Genomic DNA, 17,178 nt, shown 5'->3' with positions numbered 1-17,178 from the left:
AAACATCCTTGACAGCCTCTGCAAGGATGTCCAAGGACTGAGCTGCTCCCAGATTTCCCCCAGGGGCTGAGCAGCCCCAGCAGGAAAGGCAGCCCCAGGCCAGAGGGATGGAAGAAGGGCAGTTCCTATGAAGACAGGATGAGAGAGCTGGGATTGCTCATCCTGGACCATGTTCTGGGAAGACCTTAGAGCCCCTTGCAGTTCCTAAAGGGAACTTACAAAAAGGAGTAACTTTTTACAAGTGCAAATAGTGATAGGACATACAAAAAGGAGGGAGAGTGACTTTTTACACAGGCAGAGAGTAATTGGACAAAGAGGAATGGTTTTAAACTGGAAGAGAAGAGTTGAGATTTAGCTGTTAGAAAGCAATTCTTCCCTGTGAGAGTGGTGAGACACTGGCACAGGTGCCCAGAGCATCTGTGGCTGCCCCTGGATCCCTGGCAGTGCCCAAGGCCAGGCTGGACAGGGCTTGGAGCAGCCTGGGACAGTGGGAGGTGTCCCTGCCATGGCTGGGGATGGCATGGGGGTGATCTCTAAGGTCCCTTCCAGCCCACCCCATTCTGTGATTCTCTGAAGAGCTGCATTTCTGGCTGCACTGGGACCCAGCACTGAGAGGGGCCGTGCCCCAGGACCCTGCACTGCTGTGAGCAGCAGGGACACCAAGACACACCTGGCCCAGGTGGCACAGCCTTCAGGGCATCCCTGGGGACACCCACCCTGTGCTCCTTCCACTCCCAGCCTTGAAACTGCACTCACTGGGAGGATCCACCTGCACCCAGTTCTGCAAACTTTCTCACTGGCTGGTTTGGTGTGAAACGTCAGTGACAGACACGGCCTGGGCTTCAAAGCCCCAAAGAGCTGGAGATTTTCATTACTTTGAAAAGCCCTTTTGTGTCTCCACGGAAACCAAGCAGACCACCTACCATCTGATGCTCTGCAAAAGCACACGAGGGGGGAGCTCTGAAATACATATAATAAATTGGTAAACCTTCAAACACTACCTTTTAAATAAAGATGTCCCTATTGAAGCCGCTGACTTTGATTCCAGGTGACATCAAAGATTTTTTAAGTTAAGAAAGCACTACAAATCTACAATTCATTTGTGTGTGTGTGTGTAGATGAGCGAGAGAGGCAAGCAGACAACACAGGAAAAGTACAAATAGATTAATTAAGTGCTGGATTTGAGAAGATTCACTCACCAAAGATAGCAGAGATACAGCATCTTCATAAAGGCAAAGGATGGAAATGATGCCACAGTATGTTACAGAAAATATTTTCTGCTCTCAGATGTCTGCACAGCATTCCTGGCACCCGTTGTACTTAAGATACAAGACAAAGGTAGAAAGCCAGGGGAGCGCTGTCCTACACGGAGCTGCTGCTCGTAATGCGCAGGCAAGCCGTGTTACAAGGCATTTATCTTCCCTGCAGTGAGCCAGACCGTAATGCAGCAGCCACACCACACGTTTCCACGGCTGACACTTCTCTAAAGGATGGGCAGGTCTGGGGGAATCGGCAGCAGCAGCATTTCCCAAACAATACAGCCTCGGAGCAAGCCCCGCTGCGGCAGGCTGGAGCGCTGTTTGCCTTTATCTTAGGTGTGAACGAGGAAAGATTAATAGATTTGGGGTTTTTTCAGTGTGCCTGAAGACTCTCTGGCGTGGAGCAGCGTGGCACAGGCCAGCCAACTCTCCCAGTCACATTAGCATCGTTAAACACCACGAGCCACGCAGGCAAATACACCTGCTGAACCCGCGCGGCTCCAACAATGCGCTCACAGCTCCCTCACTGCTCAGCTTTTTGAGATGTAAACAAATGGGATCTCAGCCAGGCAGATAATTGGATATTTTTACTGCTCAGATCAGATCTCAACAGTTCAGGGCTGGCTTCTGCTGTCTGTGAAACCCTTGGTTCAGGGATGGTTTCTGCAGCCCCGCTGGGCACGGGCACGGCTTGCTCCCCACACCCCGGCCGGGCCCTGGGGAGAGGAGGGAGGTGGGCAAGGAGCTGCTGGGTCCATTCTGCACCCCAATCCTCATCCTCCTGGTGAGGAGCACTGATGGTGCTGTGTGAGTGCCCTTCCCAGCCTCCTGCCACTGGGGCGATGCTCAGAGCTGAACCCCTCAGCCCAGGGGTGACCCCAGCCTGAAACTCCCAGAGACATCCCCTCACCACTGCTAGGCTCTGAGGAGAGCAAACCCAAACCCAAAGGGTTCAGTTTTCCCAAGGGTGACTGCCAGGTTGCACTTGAACTGATTGTTTCCTTTCACACATGGAAAAGTCAGCCCAGCAAAGCGCTGTTTGCCTTGGTATTCAAACTAAAACAGCGAGCTAGAACTGTGAGCTGCATCCAAACAAATTACCTGCCCCCAAACAACTTGGCTTTTTAATTTTCCCTGCCTCACATGGCAGGGAGATCTCACCACCCAAATCTATCCTTTTATTCCTGTGCATTCAAATGGAATAAACTCCCAGAATTTGAAAGTTGTCAGGGTAACAGCACTCTACCTCACTTACTGCACCTTCCCAGAGAGAAGAATCCAAAGAGAAGGAAAAAAAAGATTTCCTTTATTGCAAACCATGAGCAATGGGATTTAATGGGAAGTAAGTACTGTTTTAAAATCAAATTATTACTCTTGAAAAGTTTTGCATATTAAAATAAGCAAGTTGTATATAAAGCAGTAAGAAAGAACATTAAACCCTTGGGATTTGGCTGGGCAAAGCCAAGCCCTTCAAGCAAGCCTACATACCTTTTTATTAAATGAGCTCTGCTGTTCACGTAGTTGGAATCAAAGGAGTAGTTTTCAGTCTGGAAGGAGGAAAAGAAAAGGGAGATGGTTACAAGTCTGATTTCTCCATGACTGGGAAGAGTCAGGTTTGCAGGGCCAGGATGAAACCCTGAGAGAGGGAAGGAGCATCCCATGGTGGCACAGGCCCCTGCAAGCAGGACAGAGCCAGGCATGGAAAACTCCAGTACCTGTCAGTCTTTCCACCAACTTTCACCAAAAAAAAGGCTGGCTGGTGACCACAGAACAATTTGCAGAGAAGAAACAATGTGACTATGCTCTGTTACAAAACTAATTGCTTTTAATTCCCTGATGGACTCAGTTCTGTGTGTGTCAATTTGACTGAAAGTTCAAAAGGTATTTTTCTTATTAGTGTATAATTAACATGTTAAAATATTTATTGCATAGATATGTAAATGCCAGCAAGGTAATCCCTTGCCAGAGAATTTAATGTGGGCACTCTTCTTTGTTTTACATCATTTCATTTGCAGAGACAGTGGGCTCTGTTATTAATAAAAAGGCAAACAATGGGTGACATGCTTAAAAGTTGGAGGGGAGTAAAAGAAGGGGAGAAAAGTCAAAGGAGTTGTTATTTGCAAGCAAAACTAACTCGTTCTGCACTTGAAACGCTGTTTTTTAACCTCAGATCACACAGGCCTGGCATTCTGGTGCCAGCAGCAGGTAAGGAACCAAGAGAAGCAACCAGAAGGTAGAGGAGAGAGCAGGGGGACAGCCACGAGACCAGGGTGGGAGCTGTGCAGAGGATGCAGTGGCAGGTGCATGGTAGGATGTGATGGGAGATGCTTGGTCAACCACAGTGGTGGAACACGGTGAGACCTGCACAGCCTGGCCAGGATCCTTCCTGCTCTTCAGGGAGCCCTGAGGATGCAGGATCTTGTACAAGTCAGGCCCTCCAGTCCAGCTAAAGTCCCCCCAGATCCCAGCTGGGCTCCCAGCAGCCCCACCCCTGGCCCTGGGGATGCTCCCTGCCTCCTGAGCAGCAGAAGGAGCAGTCTCTGCTCTGCTCCCCTTCCTCCAGGACACAAATGGGAACATCCCCCTGCCCCACCACAGCCCTGCCCTGCCTTCCCTCTGCCACGCTGCTCCTCGCCCCGCGGCTCTTCTCCTTCCCAAAGAGTCGCTCTGGGATACCATGGCCTGTTTTTATGGCAATTATGAACATGGTAAAAATAAATGCATGCATCTTTAATGTCTCAATAAATAAAGGAAAGCAGAGTCTGCTGCTAACGTAATCACAATGGCAGGATGCAGGGAGCGGGGCCACTGCAGCAGAGCCGAATGCGAAATCCAATCGTACCCCGGCAGAGGTTACAGGGCTCTGCCAAGATAATAAAGCAGAGGCAGCTCTGGTTTAGTGTAACCTTTTCTGGAATACAGCACAATATCTAATTTACCAAACAGGAACCTCCCAGAGAGAAACATGCGAGGAGCAGCGAGCCGGGGGAGTTGGCCTAGCACTCAGCACAGCTCAGTTATTACTTTCACACAGTAATTACTGCTGGAGAGTCACGCTGGAGATTTACTGCACAAACTACTGGTCCCTGCAGTTCCTGCATCCCTGCTCCTGCCGGATGACTTTGATGCTTACAGCTCAGGAGCAAACAGACACACACACATTTTCAAAGCATATGATAGCCAAGAACCTAAATAGCACAGAAAATACCTGATGCTGTGCTCGTCCATCAGTGCCAGCACTGCCATCCCCAGCATTCACTGTCACCCCACAGCATTCCCTCCAGGCAGCCTCACAGCACACCCCAGCCTGCAAATGAGCTGAGAGCAGCCAAGCAGTGCAGGGCAGAAGGGATGGGAGCCAGTTTGGCACAATCCTCACAGAGTGGGAGCCCCCTCTGTCACCCAGCACTGGCAGACCTGGGAACAGCTCCCACAAGCCCAGAGCCCCAGCTGGCTCTGTCCCTGCACCCCATCACCTTCATCCCTACGTGTGCACAGTTCAGCCCTGGGACAACCAGGAGAGGAACAGCTGGCTGAGAGGATGCAGACAGCAAATTTCAATAGTTACAGGTACACTGAAGAGCTCTAAAACACTCTGGATGTCCAGTCTGGATGGACACTGTATTATAAGGCTTCAGGGGCCACGGAATACCCAAGGTCATCCACAGGGAAAGACTGCCACCAAAATCCCCAGGCTGAGGAGACACCACACGTGCTGCCATCAAACTGCCACAGCCAGAACACAGCTGGCACTAAATCTCCCTCAGACCAACATCCCTGGGAGCTTTGCTACTGATTTCAAACCAAAACCAGCGACCATATCCTGGCTCAACTCATTCACTGATGAGGAAATTCCCTGTGCCTCGTGTTGGATGGGCTGGAGCCATGTCCTTCCTGGGTACTCCCTGCTCCCTGTGTGCCCCTGCTCAGGATGCTCTGCAGCTCTGATGGAACCCAGCATCCACACAGAACACGAGGGTTCCCGAGGGGCTGGGCACAGCATCTCTTCCCAAGCTTGGGATTTCCCCACCACTGGACACAGCACAAGTGATGATAATTACTCCCAGATTTCAGAAAAACAAGGAGTGACATGGCCACAGGGATGGGAAATTCTCTTCCCTGGGTGTGCACCCTCGGAGGTGAGAGCTGGCACATGGCTGGGCTGCCCATCCTTCCCACACTAGCACACTTCCTCCAGCCCAGTTTCTTTACTTAGCCATGGGATTATCTGTCAAGGTCATCTCCATGCAGAGCAGGGGATCACAATAGAAAAATGAAAAAAGAAACAAGAGTTTTCATGGAGAAGGGTTGCTTTACAGCTTGCATTATTCAATCAAAGTTCACTTGATTTAATTCTAGTTCATCCTGCAAGGTGCAACCACTTACAAACAGAGGCAAAATGATGGGGAAGGAGAGTGTCTTCAACATGTCAACATTTTAATTGGGAAAGGATCCGCTTCCTCTCTTAATGAGACCCAAAGAACAAAGTCAAAGCACAAAAAAGAGGGAGAAGGTAAGGCTGGCTGGCACCGATGAAAGTGTGCTCTTCATCAAGTGCATCACTGAGAGGCTGGCCCTCATCTTCTTCATTATTTTGGCAAAAGCAAATGAACTGTCACTTTCTCACTAATCAGCATCACTCCTGTAGAAATCAAAGGGGAGCCCAGCCCCAAGTCCAGCCTCTCCTTTCCATGTTCAGAGCCAGGTACAGCGAGGACCTCCCAGCCATGCTGCCAACCCTTATCTCCTGCTCACTGTAACTGAAGAAAGGATGCTCACACTCATCATGATCAGCCCCACAGCCTCCATGCCATGAATAAACCATCCATTCCAGACACTGGGAACACTGAATAACACCTTCCATGAAGCCTGTGCCCTCAGCCTGCGTTTCTCTTGAAGGAGAGACACCCTGCTGTCCTCCAGGCTCAGGATTTGCTTTCCAGATGCTGACGTGTTGGTGTCAATGCCATCAAAAAGAGCCCTGGCTTGGCATACAGCTTACCACTGCCTAGTTTGAAAAATGCTTTGAACCACGGCCTTAGCAACACAAACATAAATATAACAACAGACACACTCCGAATCCAGCAATCAGGAAGGAAATATTAAACTTTTCTTTTCTCCCCTAGCGGTTGCTTTTGGTTGAGGACTGCCAATTCCATTAAATTAAAAATAAAATAAAGATGTACAAACGTCAGTACAACTCTTCTTGACCTGGATATCGACAGGGTGACTTCCCCGACAGCGAAAGGTCTGTTAGCACCAGGGCACTGCTCTAACGACTGCTCACTCCCTGCCTCAGAAACAGAAATAAACCCTGGCGGATCCAAAGGCGGTTTAAGAGGAACTAATGCAAGTGCCAGCAGAAAGGTCAGCGGGCTGCAGCAACTCCAGGCACCAGCAGCTCTGTGGAGTGCTGGAGAGGCAGAGGATGCTGGCTGGGGTCAGTGCCCAGCACAGGAGGGACGTGTCCTGGGCCATGCCAGCCTGGCATCAGCACAGCCGTGTCCCTGCAGCCTGTGAGCCCCAGGGCACATGCCTGGCATCTGCTTCTTTAGCACTCTTCCCTCTTCTCAGCAATTTCAGATGTGGGGTATTTTTCAAACCGAACTCCACAGAGGTGAAAATCCAGCTTTCTCCACAGCATGTGGATCCAGGCTCTCGACAAAGGCTTTGGTTCCTCAGTCCACACATCAGCCCCCAGCAAAGTCCACGGTTGTCTGGAGCTGGGCCCATCTCTCCCAACCTGAAGTGACAGGCATCCATCCATCTGCCTCAGAAGACGGCTCCAAAGCATCTCAACACAGGGGTTTTGTGCCCTTCTTCTCACTTCAGGGTGAAAACATTTCTGTCTTTCCACAAATTATTGTAAACCTGCTGCAACCTCCTGCCAAAGCATGTAGGGACTCTTCACAAAATCAGCTTCATAAAAATGACACATTTAGCACCACTTTTTCAGGGTTATCCCTTGAGCCTTTTTTCCCCCTATGTGCCTTGTTAATAAAGCTTGCATGTCACCCTTTATTATTAAAAAACAAAGCGGACCTTTCTCCAAGGCTGCAATGTGCATCTCTCCTTTTGGGTTTCACAAAATCCTCCAGAAACACGCGATGCTCCTCATCCTCTGCACCAAGCTGCACATCTCCACCCGGAGCACCAGCCTCCTGCCTTTCCCTCTGTGCTGCAGGCATCACTGGGAACCACAGAAATGGAAAATTGTTCCCAAAAATCCACTGGGCCTCCCTGGTGGGAAGGGTAGGGCTTGTAAGAGCGCTTCTCCTGGTCCTTCTGTATCCTCAGTCCTGTTCTCCATGGGCCACTCAACCACAGGCTCCAGCATCTGCAATAGAACTGATGCTGCCTATTAGGAGATCTCACCAGCATTTAATTCTCATGGTTTGAATTATATTGTGGGTGATACAGAATTCATGCAAATTAAATAAGGACGCTCCAGCTGCACTTGGGAAACAGCAAAAATTTCAAAGTAGGGACCAGGTCAAATGAAGTACACATCAGCAGTGAGGGAAAGCCATTATCATTTAGCAAGCTGCTTATTTAGCCCATGGGAAATAAGGAAGCAGTCTGAGGCTCCTTCCCACGGGGGGCAGGTGAGTAGGAAACCCCACAGAACACTGGAATCGAGCCCCAGGGCCTGAGAGGAACAGCCAGGCTGGGGCTGATCCTCTCACACCCAGAAACACGGCTGGGACTGATCCTCTCACACCCAGAAACACGGCTGGGACCCCAATGTTCTCACACCCAGAAACACGGCTGGGACTGATCCTCTCACACCCAGAAACACGGCTGGTGTCCCTCTGTACACCAGCAGGAGCCTCAGCAGACCCAGCTGGGCTGGGAGCACATCATGAAGGACGTCAGGAGGGATTTTCCCCGTGTTTGGGATGGCAGGTAATTAGCCCCGTGTTCCCCCCAGTGTGGGATGGAAGGTAATTAGCCCCGTGTTCCCCCCAGTGTGGGATGGAAGGTAATTAGCCCCGTGTTCCCCCCAGTGTGGGATGGAAGGTAATTAGCCCCATGCTACTGGAGGACAGTGAGGACAAGGCTGCCCAGAGCAGGTCAGGGGCCAGCAGCCGTGGCCAGGGGCAGTGCCTGACCCACTTGAGGAGCTCTGCTCCTCCTCTCCCTGCTCGCCACAGCTCTGGCACGGGCGGCTCCTGCAGCATCCAGAGCTGGGGAGATGCCAAACTGAGCCCCATCTCCCAGGTCCTGACTCTCCCACACCGGCTCCTCCTGGCATGGTGCCTGTCAGAGGTCTGAGAGCAGCAGCAGCCCGAGGCTTTGGGTTAAACACCAGTGCAAACTCCACCCAAATCCCTAGTGGGGCTTCCACCACGGGGCAGAATCAGCAAACAGACAGACACAGCGCGGGGAGCGATGGCCAGGTCACACCAAGGAAGCCACCACCCTGTCCCCTGCCAGCCAAGCTGTGCCTCTGAGACCCCTGCAGGGCCAGCACCTTTGGAAAGGACACACCTGGCCACGGGTGGCCATCAGTAGCTCCAGCCACTCCATGGGCACTGGAGCACAAGCCAGGGGAAGGGCAGAGGACCAGAGGATAACCTCTAGCTGCCAACAGCCCCAGGCAAGACAGAAGGAAAGCACGAAGCAATTCAGCTCTGGAAGAGCATGTAAGAGGCAGTCACCTGGAAGAGCTGAAAGGACCTGACCTCTGGCATCTCCCTCTGCAGCCTCTCCCCACACCCAGCTCATTGACAGAGCTTCTCATGCAGGAGACTGCAAACTGTGAACTACCAACCAACGTCTCTGAAAAAGCAAGCGCATTTAGTATCTGATATTGATGTTTTATAATTAGATGTAATACAGCAGATCATTTTCCTGCACCTGATCAATGAAACCAGGATTGGTTTGGGGTTAGGCTGCTTTGCAGACACTGATTGCTGCCTAAGCCTACTGGAGCAGTGCCTCGCTCGCTTCAGCAGGAACAGGCAGAGACGAGGATGTGCAAACACAGCATCCATTTAGATTTACTATCCCCGAAATATAAACAGAATATTTATTTCTGGCCTTTTAAGTAGTAATTCCAAATTTAATGAGGTACAATGAACATTCCTCAGAGCCAGACTCTATGGCTACATAACACCACCAAGCCTCTAATTACTACTGCAGCTTAAATAAAGGACATTTCGTTATGATGGACATTATTAAACACTGAAGGAACTGAGTCCATCCTCCATTTTCTCTTGATGAAATAAAAAGCATTGCAGGGAAATCACTGGGAGAGTTCATCCCTTAGCATCACTCCTCTTGTCAGCCTAAGCAGCAGTATCAAGCCAGACTGTATTACAATGCAAGCATCCCACTAATCCATGCTGAACTCCTTTCCCCTCCCCAAATAAATACAGGCTTTGTCATTTTTTGTTTGAAAATGGATGGGAGGCAAGAGAAAAGTTGCTGCTGAGATGTGATTTTGAAAAAAACCCAGATTGAATCCAGGAGCAGCAACACACAACAAAGCCAAAATTACACCACTCAAAGCCACAAACTGTGTCACCCTGTTGGGTTTGTCAGCGGATCAGAAATCAACAGTATGGTTATGAAGAGCAAAAATGCAATCCTAAAACACCTGCCTTACATTCACATGGTATCTATAGCCCCAAAGCTTCTTGGGGGGACATGGCACAGGGGTCCCTCCGTTGGAACCATCGCAGCAGAAACCTGCTTGGCACCACCCCTGAAAATCTATTGAGAAGCAAAATCCTGACCCAAAAGCGGGGCAGGCTTTCTAGGGAGGAGCATACAAACATGTTTTCATACGGAGCAAGAGCAGCCAGGAGGCTGGTGATGCTCTGGCAGCACCCAGTGCTTCACCCCTGGCTGGGACAGGAGGGATCTGGGGGCAGCAGGGCAGTGTCTCCCTCCCGTGTGCCTGGGCAGGGGGCTGAGCTCGCCAGCCCCCCAGCACAGCCTCTGCCACAGGCCTCCTGCCTCCACATGCCAAGGAAAACTCCCTGCAGGGATGTAACAGCCAATAAACCTCATACAAAGGGGTTTTCCCATTACCTGTACCTGGGACTTTCAGCTGTGTGGTGGATCCACACACATCCCAGCACAGACTACACCCCTCCCTCAGCAGTGCGAGAAACAATCTGGATCTAATCAGCAGGCCCAGGGTGATGGGGCATGACCTAGAGATTTGTTAGAAAACCTTCCAGAACTGTCCTTTCCCTGCCTCCTGCCATTAGGAATGAAAACAAATGTAACAGAAGAACCTTTTTTTACATGTTCCCATCTCTAGGGCTAAATAAAACTCCCTGTCATTCACCTTCTGGAGTGGCAGGTCAGACCAATGCGTTTTGTAGGGAACAGGAGAAATCACAGATTTGTCACTGCAAAAAGAAGAAGAAAAAAAAAAAGGAAAAAGAAAAACCAAAACCCAAAAATCATTGCAGCTGAGTTAAAAATAGGGAAGGCGTGAGGTGCTGCTGCCAGCTCTGCACATCGGGGCTGCACCCCGAGCAGGCACAGGCCCTGGGGCAGTCAGGGGGCACAGGCACCTTGGCCCTGCCCCGTTTTCCAGTGAAAACCCCATTTCTTCTGATTTTTGGGCAAGCAGACAGAGCTTCCCAAGCTACATCGCCTCCCCAAAGTCATCCTCCTCCCACGGCATCACCAGAGGCCAGAGCTGGTCCCAGGCGTGCCCCTGGCACACGGTGATGGGCACACAGACCCAGCTCTGCACCAGCAGCTCCTGCCTGCCTTCAGCTCAAATCCCCCCACTCTGGCAGATAATCAAACCAAGACAAACGCTGTCCTGCATGCTCATGGTGTTATCATTCACATTGTTTATCTGGAATTTCAGGGGAAGGCCTGCAATCAGGATCGCCTCAGGCAGCTCCCACTCAGAGCCTCCAGGGGATTTCGCTCACAACAAAACTCTGTATCAAAACCAGTTTTCCCCTATTTTAATTTTTTTTTTTCCCTACTTGGGCAAGAAAACGTAGCTCTCCAGCCCACAAAATTACCCTGCAGCCATGAGACAGGCAGCAAATTTGAGCAGGACTGGCCTTCCTCCCACTGCCATCGCTGTCTCACCCTGCATGGGGAGGGGATGAGAAGCCTGGCTTTGCTCAGCTCAGCCCCTCTCAGAGCCCCCTGCCTCCCAAAGGTGCCACCAGCTCCAGCATCCCTGGGGACACAGCAGCAGCCTCTGCACAGCCCTTCCTCCCCTCTGAGCCACGCTGCCAGCTCTGGGCCAGCAGGAACAGCAACTCCAGCTAACAGGAGCCTGTGCTCTCCCAGAACAGGCTGCAGGGAAGTGAATGACAATGATTAGCTCACCAGATATGGGGATCTCAGTCTGGCACTCGCTGGATGCCCCTCTCCATCCCCACACTGCCCCCTCCCCTGCCCACAGCCACCCCACATTATTAACAGCCTGGTAAACACAGCCCCTTGGTTATTACAAAGATGCCAAAACCTTACTACTTCTTGTTCCTTCCAGTTAATGTACCATAGCCGAGGATAAATTGCTATTACAAGGAACTAAAAATAAAAATGTTTCAGAGGCCGTAATTGGCTTGTCTTGTTGGGCTTTTTAAGGAGCCAAAGTACCAGTTCCAGGCTATTAGCCCTAAGGTTGTAGGAGAATAGTATAAAATATTTCTTCATTAAAACCCTACCTTCTCCATAGAGGTGTTATTCTTTAGGGTTTTTTTTCCCTTTCCTTCTTTTTTCATTCCTCTTTTATTATTATTATTATTATTTTCTTTCTAAAAGACATGTGTTATCAAATGAGCTTTAGTTAAAAGAAGGCTTCGAAAGCCCAGAGGTGATATAAATAGAGCTCAGTGCAGCTGAAGAACCAGCCAGAGCCTTCACTCATCTATTCAGGTCATTTTTCTACAAAAATTACATAATATTCCTCAGTTGCATCCATAATCTTGGGTCATTTTTAATAATCAGCACCAAGTCTTGCAGTCCTTGGGAAGACAGTGCTCTGTGCTGGACAGCAGCCAGCCCACTGGGACAGGACCATCACCACCACAGGCTGCAAGGCCACCAAGGGTGCCCAGCCTGCTCCTGGAGATGGGGATTATGTTTTCCTTCCTTCTGAGGCTTTTTGATGCTGTTTGGTTATTAGGAGTTAGTTACCACCATTACTCAGTATCAGCAACAACCACAACAGCCACGGTTTTGTTTTTGGAGAGAACCAGGAATTAGATTCCACGATCCTTGTGGGTCTCTTTCAACTCAGGATCTTCTACAATTCTGTGAACACCAAATGCATTTATTCAGCAAAAGGCTCCTTTCAAAGGAAGCAGATGCTCTGCCGAGCGAGGACGCGGCGGTTTGGCACCTGCTGTCCTGATGACGATGGTGGCGATGCATCAGCAGAACGGCTGTAATTTATGGTCACAACTTTAAAATTGGCTTTAAGTCCTTGTGGAGCCTGCTCCGACTGACAGGAGCACCTTGGGACTGCCCTCAGCACGGGCATGGCACAGACCTCTCCGTGACAACCCATCGGTGCAGCACAGCATTACAATAAATAATGACAATATCAGTAATGTTGATGATCAATCTCTTGGTAATACGGCCCAGGAGAGGAAGCACAGCAGAAAAATTACAGCAGAGCCTCTAACCCCCTGCTTTTCCTCAAAGACAAGGTTGGATGACACATTTCTTTGTGAAACAACAACCCAACAGGTATTTACTACTTTTATTTTGTGATGTGAAGGTTGCTGCTAAAAGAAGACCATTTCTGTTAGGTACAATTGCTGTTTTTTATAGTGTCTCAGCAATACCTTGTTAAAAAGGGCAAAACAACAGTTATTAATTACCCTAATTAACCCAATTCATAAGACACATTTGCGTGGCTGTCATGACAACTGCTTTGACTAACTTGCCAAGAATAGCTTAGCTGTCCATCCAAATAAATCCCTGATAATTACTAGTCTAGTTTACTGGGCTTCTGTGATAATAATAATTAGTGCTACTGTACAAAAGGTCACGCTAAACAGTTTATGAATGATGCATTTCTCATGGTGATTACACGAGTCACGCAGCACCCAGCAGACGGACACAGCCACGTCTCCAGCACCGAGAGCTGTGCTGAGATGGGAGCCCGTGGCTGCTCTGCCTGCAGACAGATGAGAGGGAGACCTCAGGGGGCTCGGAGGAGGAAGAGCCAGGAGTTGGGCTGAGCTAGGACAGCCACCAAGACACCTCCTGCACCGCGGCCAGCAGGCACCACAGGAGATGCTCCTCTAACAGAGACACTGGGAGACACCAAAAAGCTTCCAAGCCTGACCTGTCACATGCTGGTCTCTCACCTCACCGCCTCATTTCCCTCCCTGTCAAGGACAGAGGATCGTGGATCACCGGTCTGGTTCTGGCATGCTTCCATCAGGTTTAGGATGAATGACAAAAGTGGGGTTAGATCACCAAAGGCAACGTGAGCTTGGGGTGGACAGTCCCATTCCTGTCTGTCCTCACCTCTGCAGGAAGAAGGCCTCCAGCTCACAGTCTGGGTGTCTCCAGAGTGAGCTGCAGCTCCAGCACACCCTGCAGCCAGGGGCTGTCCTGGGGGCACTGCTCAGCCCAGCACCCACCCTGCTGAGGCTGCTGCTGCCTGCAGGAGCCTCCTCCTCCTCCTCCTCCTCCAGGACCTGCCTGTGCTCTGCCCTCATTCACCTTCACAACAGCAAACCCAGGCTGGTCAATTGTCATTTTAGCTTTGCTGAGGTTTATTGGTGAAAAGCCACCTGTGAGATTCCCTCTGGCTATACCTACACAGAGGCAAGAGAGGATGGGGCCACGCTGCACTGACACTGAAAAACCCTGCAAAACCCCAGGGCAGAGGGCAGTGGGGCAGGGACAGAGCCAGGACCTCCACTTGTAACACAGAGGACAGCTGCCAGCTCTGTGGAAATCCATGAAATCACTCCATTTAGAATAAATTCTAATTAAATACCACATATGGCCCTTATTGTCCATCCCTTGCTACCTATCAGAGGCACTGCACCTAAACAAGGTCTTAATCAGCAAATATTTGTCTGCTGCAGCCCCCTCTTCCCTCACCCCCACCTGGACTGGCAATTATTCTTATTGATTGACTTTAAGAGAGCACCATGCAATGCCTGGAGCTGCCACGCGCCGAGCAAACAAGGGAACAACGGCGGGCTCTGCTGTAATCATTACCAGGGCGAGCAATTGCCCTGTCACACATGGCAGGTTATGGCTGCAGACTGCAGGCAGCAAGGCCAGATGAACGCTTAAAACGTCGTTACAGTGTGAAAAGAGAGGATGTAGAAATGACACCTCCTTTCTCAACAAATCTGTTCCCCGAGCATCTCCCAGCTCCGTGAAGAATTCATCTCATTAAGGCTGAAGAGCCAACAGAGCCCTTGGAGGGGGGACATGGGATTGTGTCCTCTCTCTGCATGGCAAAATAAGCACTGATGAGGACGTCTTAGATCTGGGGAAAGATGGATTTGATGTCCCAGAAGGATTTGGGCACCTTCCCCAAAGGATTTTGGGCTCGCCTGCACATCTTCCCCATTTGTAGCCAAAAGTACATGCCAGAAGATGAGGTGCTTTTATCAGACCAAAAGGAGAAATGAGGGAAACCTGATGCTGAGCAGAACATTCCCCAGTTTTCCCAAGTGAAGTCTGCAGCTCAGTTCAATATGTTAGTGCCTAATGAAGGTTTCCCCCATACTCTGCAGGGTACAATCATTCTCCTCCTAATGAGCATGTGTTAATGGCATATTAATGCTGACAACAACTAAGTGCAGAGAACAAGAGATGAACATATTCCAAAATTCATCTGTTTTTTTCCCCAAACAAAGGAACCCACGGCGTGGCTGAGCAAGCCCCAGCCCGGCAGGAGCCCTGTGGCTCCCACAGCGATGCTGCCAGCTCTGCTTTGGGGCTCACCATGGGACACAGAGCCTGGACAGGACACAGCTCTGCTCTCCCTGACCCAATCCCCCCAGCCAGCTGCACAGGAGAGCCCAGCCCAGGCACTGCCCCTCCACACAGCCACCCTGGGGCTGAGCAAGGAGGCAGGGGAAGCACTCCCCAACGCCTGAGAAGTGCTCCATGGGCCCACAGGTCCGGCTGCTGCATCAGAGCCACCAGCCAGTGAGGATTTGCTTGCTGAACGTCGCCAAAGCTGGGTCCCTGCCAGAGCATCCAGATGTGAATCTGAATATGAAAAGTCCAGGAGGGAGCAGGTGACAGAGGCGCAGGCGCGGGCTCCGAGCCCCATCCTGCTGCCGGCGTCCCAGCCCATCTGGGTTTGTCTCAGCAAGTTTACATAAGCTCTCAGGCACGGAAAAGAACACACAGAATGGGTGTTTTCCTGTTTTTTCATCTTTGCTTGTGAAAACAGCTCCCAAAACCCTGCCAGCTCCCCCAAAGCAGCACCAGTCTGCCGCAGCATGTGCTGCCCACCACCAGGCACTGCAGGCAAGAGGAAGCCTGATTCCCTCACTGTCCAAGCTCCAAGTGCTCCTGCCATCACTTACATTTACATTTCCAGATCGATAATCGATGCTAGAATCAATAACAGGGAATTTAGCTACATTATAAAAACAGTAAAATCAGCCAATACTGAGAAATGACTATTGAGTCCTGTGTTTTCTGTACTCACTTAGTCTAATAATGGTGAATGATATTTTCCAAGTACATTATTCAGCAATAAAATCACCAAATTATTTGATCTCTTTCTAACCTTTATGATTCTAAGCACTCTTTTTGACCCAGATTGAATGAGGCAACATCTGCAGAGCCTTTCACAAAATTGTACTCTGTGTGCACTATTGTAGGTCTGTTGCCAGAGATAAATGTTATTATTTTAAAGCCATCATCCCTCTAATAGATGAGCAAACACACTGCATTAGCATAGCCTGCAGAGCTGGAGCACGGGTGAGAAAATGCCAGAGGGGTTTCACTTAATGGAATTTTACATACCTGACTTAGGATGGGTTAATGCAATCCACCAACACGGGAATTTTAAAACCTGCCCTGTGGCATACACCTGCCATTACAAACGATGGTATAATCCAACGAGCTCCAGATCCCCGTGAGAAACGTGGAGGATTCACACCCAGATCTCAACAGGGTGTTGTGATGAGGGCTTCACCTACAGGGCTCCAACACACCTTGTCCTACACGGTTTCCAGCCACCTGTGTGTCCTGGTGGAGCAGGGCTGGCTCAGTTTCCATCAGAGGGTGGAGGAAGTGCCAAAGCTGTCACACCCCTGCCTGCTGCAGCATCAGCTGTGCTCCAGCCCTCACAGACCTGCGAGAACTCTCTGTAATTCCATGTTCAACAGGGAGACACAGCAAGGCCCAGCACTAATCACTTGTCCAGATGACATAAGCCATTACTTCCCTCTGAATTTAGACAAGGAACTAGAGGGAGACACTGGAGCAGAGATGTGGTGCTGTCTTCTCCAGCAAAGCCTCCAACAGGGGCCACGGACAGGCTCTGCCCTGGAGGGAACAGTGGAATTTGGAGCTGCCAACAGCCTGAGTGTTCCTTTGCTGAGCCCTGGGTGATGCTCTCCTGGGGACAGCAGGGTCTGGAACTGTGCCCCAGGGGACAGGACCCAGCACAGCCCTGCCAGGGCACTGCTGCCTGCAGAGCGCCCCACCCATCACCAATTCAGAGCACGCTCTAATTTCAATTATAATTACACTTTTAAGTACACAGATTACAACTATTTATGCTACAAATAAGACCATCCTGTATTTTAATTAACAGAAAATGATTGGAACTCAACTATAGCCTCTACTGGGAACAATATCTAATAATTTACTGAAGCAAGGCCATGCCAGCCCCACCAGCAGCCTGGCAGGAGAGGGGGGGTGGGCAGGGCTGGGGGTCCCACCCTGCTGAGCCCTGACACAAGAGCAGGAGCTGCTGCCAGAG

At 50.3% G+C, this 17,178-nt stretch overlaps 1 protein-coding gene across 1 annotated transcript in view; it reads right to left on the bottom strand.

Moving 5' to 3' along the window:
• PCDH19 (protocadherin 19) overlaps positions 1 to 17,178 on the bottom strand; it is a gene marked incomplete at its 5' end in the record, with an annotated part of 57,028 nt that overhangs the window by 27,143 nt on the left and 12,707 nt on the right. Inside the window, one exon of the mRNA XM_015625993.1 lies at positions 2,748 to 2,806. Within this exon, the coding sequence (XP_015481479.1) occupies positions 2,748 to 2,806 (59 nt within the window). The remainder of the gene's footprint in view (positions 1 to 2,747; positions 2,807 to 17,178) is intronic.

Source organism: Parus major, chromosome 4A, assembly GCF_001522545.3.
Source record: "Parus major isolate Abel chromosome 4A, Parus_major1.1, whole genome shotgun sequence".
Classification (NCBI taxonomy): Eukaryota; Metazoa; Chordata; class Aves; order Passeriformes; family Paridae; genus Parus; species Parus major.
This window is presented reverse-complemented; position numbering and strand designations above follow the sequence as displayed.